We start from the raw sequence: 8,057 nt of genomic DNA on the forward strand, positions 1-8,057 counted from the left end.
ACTGCACTGATAAACCGGATTATCATTCTCTTTTGATTATGAGACCAGCAGTGATATCTATGGTTCAATGAACATTTTTCTGGTTTTCTCTCCTGTCCTTAGTTGCCATCTACCTGGGTATCAAAAAGCGTCCGAGCCCCGGGCCGTCGGACGTGGCTGGGATCTGAGAAGCGGTGGGCGGCGGGACCCTGCGGAGGTGGTACTGGCTCTGCGGGAGGCGGCGCTCGGATGTGGCTGCCAGGTCCACCATGCCGGCCCCTTTCTGCTCTCCTGTACCCACGGCGTGGCAGGGGGCCGCGTGGCTTTCGAGGCCGAGGTGTGCCATCTTTCCACGGGCAACTCCGAGACTTCTAACGGGGTGCGCTACACACGACTCTGGGGGGCACCGCTAGCTTTTCGAGACATTGCCACCCAAATCTCTAAGGACCTTGAACTTTGAGCAGAGGGTGTGTTTGCGTATGAGTGTGTGTTTTTGTGTAAGTGAATGTTGATTTGTGTGTGTGCAAATAGTGGGGGTGGAAATAATTAAAGGAAAAAAAAGCCGTGAAGGGGTGAGGGGCTGGACCCGAGAGAAAAGACTTCTCCTTCTGTCTCATTCGTGATTACCCCCCCTTGCGCACACACATACGCACACACTCACGCAGATGCACACACACACCTGACCCGTAAAGTCACATAGACTGAGGCACCCCCTCTCTACCCAATCACCCCACTCAGCTCAGCCAACTTCTTCACTGAGCGACTGCACCCACTGGACCTGGATCAGATGGAATCTAGTTGAATATTTTTTATTGCTACTCTAGCCATAATGACTCTTAATTTTGTTATTTATTGTTCTGATCATTTGTTTTTACCCACTGTCACTTTCACCACTACAGAAAAACCATCATCTCTTGTGTACTGGCTGTCATTGACAAGCCAGTCCTTTTTTTAAATTGTTCTTTTATATGTCACCTTTACGTATACTGTTCATTTTCCATCTTCACAATGATTATCTGCTGACTTTTCGTCACCTGGGGACAATAACATGCACAACCGTGGAGATGGCTAGATACAGTGGTAAGAAAAGCAGCTGCAGAGGGTTGCATCGCTTTGATTCGTGTACATACAGCAGTGACGACTGCACTGGATTAAGGTCAGTGGGAGCAGGGTTTACAGGCCTTTGAAGCAGCCAATCAGAGGCTGACATGGAACACAAAAACCAATCAGAGGTTGACTCTAACACTAATGAGCCAGTGACATCTTGAGCTTGATGAACTAGTAGAGTTGTCACCTCTTGTTCACATTAGTTTCTCCACAGGAGACAAGGAAGAAATTAAAAATGTAGATAAAATTAGCTGAGAAACAAACCTCTTGGTTAGCTTAAGTTTCATGCATCAAAAAAGATGGCGCAGTCAATCTCTGTTTTAGAATTTTATTGCGTCAATTAAATCGATACAGCTTATTTGGTTACGTATTATAAGGTTATATAATTCACAAACCATGATTTTCATTGAATAAATCATCTATACTGGCTCTCTAAAAGAGTGAAATGGACTTGAGATACCTGCAAGGACAACATGCACACTACATGCTGCTCTCTGATTGGCTGGATTCATTGCCTGTCAGCACCGGTCAATGACACTAAAAAATGTCCAGATTTTTCAAAGCATTTGGATTTTCCAACCTCCCCCCTCGTTTCATCCCTTTACCTTTCTTCAAAAGCATCACACTGAAGACACAACAGCAGTGACACATACCTGAGAAGATCTTTCCAACTCAAACCTCAAGTGTTCAAGTCTTTCAAGGTGATTATAGCAAGGGTGGGTGACAAATGTCGTGCAAACCTTGACCTTGAAAGCAGTCAGTCGTCCCACCACAATATTAAAGACACTGGTGTATTTTCAGTGCAATGCAATTCTTTGGTTCTATTTTGTGCCATGTGATCTCGCCTCAGTCATCATGTCAGTATGCTGATGGGAAACAAAAGTGGATCAGCCAAGTAGCGAAACCTCTCAGACTACACACACACACACAGAGAAACACACACTTTCAAGTGTCCACCCTCTTCTTCTTGTGGCACAGTATATAAACGGTTTGTCCATTATTGATGACTGTGGGCTGTGGGGATCAGGGGGGAGTGTTCTGAATCTGGAAAAGGCACGATGAAAGCAGCGTGGATGATATTTTCTTCAGTTTAGTCCGTTGCCTTTAAAGTGAACAACCCCCAGCGCCTTCATACACTACATATTTAATGTAAAAAAAAAAAAAAAAGAAACAGAAAAAACTGAGAAAGCTTTCTATTCTCCCTCCCTGTTTTTAGTGAATAACATACTGTGATATTTACATAGGCTACAGAGATCATGTTGTTTGGCTGCTAATTTACTGTTAATACTATCTCTCAGTTGTGGCTTTGCTCATGGTGACCCGAAACAACCCCCTTCCCAACCCCCATTTCCTTTCCCACCCATGATAAACTCTCCAATTCCCTTAATTTAACAGGGACGCCATCCCTAGCTGTCCACATACGTATGTACCACCAACTTTTTTCTATTGTCACAAGAAGCGTTTGGCTTTCCTCAGCTCTTTGTTTGAGACCCTGTTTTCTTATAGGGAAACACTCCGCCATCATCCACACTCTCATGTTGTAGACCCATTTATGGCATCTTCTCAGTCCTGTTTGGTGTGTGCTGTTTCATGGAGCCCAATGGGGGAGAGGAGTTTTGACCTGTCCTCCTCCTTAGGGTGAGAAGCAGAAACCAATATGGACACCAAGAGTCTGTCCTTGTCCTTTCCCTGGACGTTTCTCATTGTGGTGTATATTAGCATTAGGTAATATAGACCTCAATGCACTTTGCTTTGACTTGAATCAGCTCCTTCCAGTGTACCTGTATAGGTAATACCCAGAACTAGCCACTGGAGGGCGCCAATGTCTTAAATGTGAAACACTTCAATTTGTGGATATTTGCACAGGTACTTTATTTATTTTTTAGAATAATATCATTAAAAAACAGGATTTATATCAGTCAGTTGATGGCTGTATATAAAATATATGAATATAGTATATATCTTAGAGCTCAAGGTTTATTTATAGCTAGAGCAAAGGAAGTAATTCTAGTTTAAAGCAGTTTCTGTCAGTGACAATGGGGAACAAAACCAACCTGCAATCCTGCATGACTTCAGAGTTTGGGTTTTAGAGTAAAAAATGAAACATGATGCACACGTAGGATCGCAAGCTTTGTGAAATGCAGACACGGTCAATTTTTAGACATGAATTGATACAAAGAAAATGGTGCTAGATGTAGCACCAGGTCCTTTCCCCCTTTCACAAAAAACCAACAGAAAGGTTTGGGTGAAATACAGTGACTTCACTCCGCCTTGTTTGCTACAGGATAGGTTCAGTACATTCAAGAGGGTTTCTGAGTTCTTAGAAGTATTTAGATATGCCATGAAATGTACCACAACATTCAGTGTGTACAAAAAATGTTGTTTTAGATCTGGCTAGGACATTGGGAATAAATTGTGCAATTTTTATCGGCGGTTCTATTTTAACCAGAATTTACAGTGATCCCAATTAGTCCCTGACATGTCGAAAGCCCTAGGTTGCATTCAAGCCATAGAAATGTTACGTCATTGTCTCCTGATTGCAAATATGAAGTTGTTTGCGAAGCATTTCAGTGGAAATTATTGACATGAAACAGGCTAAAAAGCAAATAGCTTAATGTAAAACAATTCACTGTTAGCATAAGAAGGATGAACATTGTCTTAAGGTGGAATCTACTGTGAAAAGAGTTTTTTTGATTCGAGTGTTGAGTAAATGCTTGTGTAACTGCTTAGAGACCGTGTGCCACTGGTCTGATTCAGATGGTGGATGGTACAGTATTACAACCCCAGGGGGCTCAGTATTTAACATGCACTGTCATTTCCAAACTGATTTTGGAAACAGTTGATGTTATATGCAAAAGAGACAGAATAACACACAGTTTGACATAGCTCTACTGTTGAATTCCACCCCTCAGAAACAAACTGTAAACTGAGATTGCGTGATTCTGGTATATAAGGAGAACATGGAGCTGAAGATTAATAAAATTCACAGATGTTGGCATTTTTTCCCTCATTTTGGTGTCTTGTTTTCATAGTTATGGCACACAATCTGAATATTTGTCAATAGTTTTGATCATCTAACAAGGTGAGTATTAATATGTGAAGATTATATTTGTTAAGTTCTCAGTATAGTTGTTCATGACTTTGATCTTTTTGACTTTGAGTTTTTCATGCTGCAAAAAAAGACCAAAATGGTTCATTTAGTTGTTTCATGGGGCACTTTTTTATTGAACAGGTTCAATAATCGTTACTCTTTATAACAAAAAGTAGGTGATGCCACGTCAGCTAGGCTAACCCAGCTCAGTGGAGGCTGATCCCAGGATGTTACCAACCAACACAGGAGAACTTGAAAAAAAGGACAAAGGACAGAGAAAAGAAAAAAGCTGGAAGGAAGAAAAAGAGGTGGGCAGAGTCAAGAGTCTCTAGGTGAGCAGCTGTTTCCTCTGCATGCCCATCAGCTGGCTCGATTGCACATGAATGGTCACGAGAAAAACATAGGATTGTCCCTCTTTACTTCTGGGCAGGGATCATGCTGTCGATGGCCTCTCCCTTCTCCAGCTTCTTCTCCATCTCAATCATGAGCTTAACACCATCAACCACCAGCTGAACCTGTTCCACCTCAGAGGAGCCCAGACGGTCAGCGTTGGAGATGTCGAACACACCACCCACGGAGGCAGTGTCCACACCACCTAAAGAAGACCAAGGAAATCAGGTACAGATTACACATAATATCACATAATGCTGTTGACTCTCTATAGAGATCTTCATAGACCTGCCAGGCTGATCCACAGGTGTACAAGCAAAAGAGCATGTATGTGCATACCTGTGCCACGCTTCTGCAGACGCAGCCTGGTGAGGATCTCCTCAAACTTGGGGTGTGTGCTCAGCTTGGGCAGCTTGACATGGACGCCACCACGCAGGCCGGTACCCAGGTTGGAGGGGCAGGTCAGGATGTAGCCAAGATGCTCGTTCCACATGAAGCCATGGTTGTGCTTCTTGAAAATCTCCTCAATCTGACAAAAAAGAAAGAAGGTGAGTCAGAGGAACATCCAGCAGCAATCCACACTAAATCCACACTTGACTTTTTGTGTACCCTCTGCAGGCCAACGCAGAAACGCCTGAAGACCTCCCTCATGTTGCCACCCTGCTGCATGGAGATGACACGCAGGTGATCCTCCTCATTCACCCAGACCAGGAAGGTCTTGTTGTCATTGTGCCTGGATGGGGTTGGATGCAAAGCATCAACATGAAACACACAGGTAATACAGAAACATAATGAAAGTCTAAATCCATACTGATAGTTTAAAAAAAAGTGTTTCCACGGCTCGTCTGCTGATAAGTGTTTGTTGTACTCACCAGATGCCTCTGGCGTCAGGCCAGTCGCGGGCCATTCCAGCGCAGGTCAGCAGGGGAGAGACAGGCTTGTCAAACAGGAAGTGATCATTGATCAGCTGCTCCTGCTCAGCATCAGTCATGGACTTCAGGGGATAGTACTTTCCCTTGAACTCACCATCCAGGCTGGTCAGAGCTGCAGAGACAGAGGTACTGTTAAGAGATTGTATCTTCTATTAAGCAGTGATTTAGCATAAAATCAACAGGCAGAGTGTTTCCTTGTTGAGTTCATTAGTGTATATTCTTGAGGACAGCATATAGTTTGGGACCAGCTTACTGCTCAACTTTTTGCACACTTTTGTACTCAAGTTATTAATAGCTTACCCTCAACGGACAGCCTCTCAATAAGTCTGCGCTCGCCACGGCTGGTGTGGGGGGGCAGGGTGAGTCCCTTGATGCTGCGGCCGGTACGAACACGGCTAGACAGAACATAGTTGGGGTCCAGGTCATCACCACCCTGATGATAAAATGATGAAGTTCAATTACAAAGTGAGTAATTTAGAGCACCATTAGTTCCTTTTATCAGTTTTTCTCTAGTAATTTATAAATTTCCATGGGCCTTCACGTAATAAACCATAATGCTTTTTGCTCTTTGTTGAAAACTAGAGTGCTGCACCTTCAGGTTCTCGAAGTTCAGGTCGGTCTTGTGCTTGTCACTGGGCTTGTATCCACCATGACGGTCAGAGATGACGGGGTCAAACAGATCCTTGAAGACCTCATAGGACTCCTCATCACCAGCGACACAGCCAACAGTCATGATGAAGGGGTGACCTGTAGACAGGGAGCGAATAGGAAAGCAGGAATTATAAGATGGGAAGGAAGGTGATACTCTCTGTAAGGTGTGAGACAAGCTAATAATAATTTATAATTAGGTGATTTTCTTCACAGGCAAAGCTAAGAAATGTTTACTATGACTGTAGTTTTGTAGAGTTTCATAGAACTGGATGTGTGTAAATGATAAATCATAAAAAAATATCTTTGTCTAAATTGAAGGGCCTCACCGGGGTTGTCAACACCAGTCTGGATGACATCATCCACGGTGAAGCCACTGGGTGTCTGCTTGTCCCTCAGCTTGCCATACAGCTCCTTGGTCAGGACCTTGGCCATATGGTTATTGTGCTTGGTCAGGTCAGGATACTCCTCCTCAACCTTGTAGTTGAGCTTGAAGTTGTTGTGGGTGTTTCCGAAAGGCATGATTGCTTTCTAACACTGCAAAGAGAAGGAAACACGGTATGAGCAAACTTCAACTGATCCAAAACTAGTTCATCCTAATTTATATGTAGGTGAAGGTGATTTGAATATCCACAAAAAATCCTCAGCATTTGAAGATATTCTGGATATTCTGCAAGACAGCTGCAGCTTTTAAGTGCTGTTGGCAGAGGAATCCTGGTAACAAGTGTCACTCAATTCTCAGCAGCTCAAATGTCCAGCTGAAATAGAGTAGGGGGAGGAGCATGTGTTGGCTGGGTATTTTTAGCATCAGCACATATGACTGTAAACCATTTCTTTAAAATGTCCCCAGCATATACAAGTAACATTTTGATTCTTTTGGCACTCACACAACCCCAGTTCTCCAGTTTACATGTTGACACATAAATACATATGAAGAAGCTCATCATGTTCTACATACATTTGCTCTTTGAAAACACTCTACACCTTCTTTGTACCACACTTATACTACTGCTCACTCTACAGGATCAAACACTTATTGCATCACTTAAAGTTGTCACTATGCTTAACTCCTGACTGACAAGCTGCAGATGATTCCAGCCACTCCATCCACCACAATCCAGCACGATCCCTTTACTTCTATAGAGACATGTTACCTTTTTTTTAGTTTGTTTCATCTTGGTTTGATGGACTGATCACATAAGCAATAAAAGAATGGCACACTTGTTACATCACATGAAATGTGATCTGTAGTGGACTACGATGCAGTAATCACTTTGCTAAAAACAATTGTCTTCTTAGCTTAAAGCTCAAAAATCCATCTTAACAGTGTAACCCTTAAATGGCTAATATCAGTTACAGAACATTCAGGGCCTTCAGGCAGTCTCTCTCACATGTATCCAACTGTGAACCACCTGTCCACATAAATCACTGTCCAAATGAAATAACCATTTGCAGAGAGCAAGAATAAGTTAATACAAGTTAACAGTGCAACACCAATGCAATTCTGCTATACTAAAACAACATGCTCATGACTCTTTTCACTTAACTGAAAATAATCTGACAAAATTCATTGACCTCTGTTGCCCACTAGGGATCTTTTTTCAAAGCATCATATGGGTTCAGATATCCCAGGATTGTTGTATTTATCCTTTGGTTTCATTGTGGACTTTAAGCCCAAAACCCATCTTTGCAGAGAAAAAGCATCCAAAAAGAGTTATTTTGCCATTCTAAATTTTTGGATGGTTCTTCAAATTCACATCAGTCTGCACATATCTCATCCTCCTTCTTTAACTCCATAAACTAATAATCACTGTGATAATTCTTTACCTGCACACCAGACAAGAACAGAGGTAACAGTCCTTGGGATCAGATCCTGTTCACCACAGCCAAAATAGGGGTCACCCAAATCT

The 8,057-nt window shown here is 42.6% G+C and overlaps 2 protein-coding genes across 4 annotated transcripts in view; one reads left to right on the forward strand and one right to left on the reverse strand.

Annotated features, from left to right (window-relative positions):
• mark4a (MAP/microtubule affinity-regulating kinase 4a) overlaps nucleotides 1-4,698 on the forward strand; it is a 25,816-nt gene extending 21,118 nt beyond the window's left edge. Inside the window, exon 18 of one of the 3 annotated variants that reach the window (XM_018691892.2) lies at nucleotides 52-4,084. In XM_018691892.2, the coding sequence (XP_018547408.1) occupies nucleotides 52-439 (388 nt within the window). In that variant the 3' untranslated portion in view covers nucleotides 440-4,084. Of the gene's footprint in view, nucleotides 1-51 lie in introns of all 3 variants that reach the window. The other 2 variants (XM_018691891.2, XM_018691888.2) reach the window with 2 other exon arrangements.
• Nucleotides 4,283-8,057, reverse strand: ckma (creatine kinase, muscle a). Its single transcript, XM_018691893.2, has 8 exons — nucleotides 7,975-8,057; nucleotides 6,477-6,684; nucleotides 6,092-6,246; nucleotides 5,800-5,932; nucleotides 5,440-5,611; nucleotides 5,177-5,300; nucleotides 4,907-5,096; nucleotides 4,283-4,772 (listed from the first exon to the last, which is right to left on the reverse strand). Exons 2-8 carry the CDS (start codon nucleotides 6,667-6,669, stop codon nucleotides 4,594-4,596), a joined length of 1,146 nt encoding a protein of 381 aa, XP_018547409.1. The 5' UTR covers nucleotides 6,670-6,684; nucleotides 7,975-8,057; the 3' UTR covers nucleotides 4,283-4,593.

The sequence above is a fragment of the Lates calcarifer genome, linkage group LG20, assembly GCF_001640805.2.
Source record: "Lates calcarifer isolate ASB-BC8 linkage group LG20, TLL_Latcal_v3, whole genome shotgun sequence".
Lineage (NCBI taxonomy): Eukaryota > Metazoa > Chordata > Actinopteri > Centropomidae > Lates > Lates calcarifer.

Coding starts and splice junctions, on each gene's coding strand:
- ckma (XM_018691893.2), bottom strand. CDS start 6,669: ATGCCTTTCGGAAACACCCACAACAACTTCAAGCTCAACTACAAGGTT. Junction 5,933..6,091: donor TGAACTTCGAGAACCTGAAG/GTGCAGCACTCT, acceptor TTTTATCATCAG/GGTGGTGATGACCTGGACCC. Junction 5,612..5,799: donor TGAGAGGCTGTCCGTTGAGG/GTAAGCTATTAA, acceptor CTGTCTCTGCAG/CTCTGACCAGCCTGGATGGT.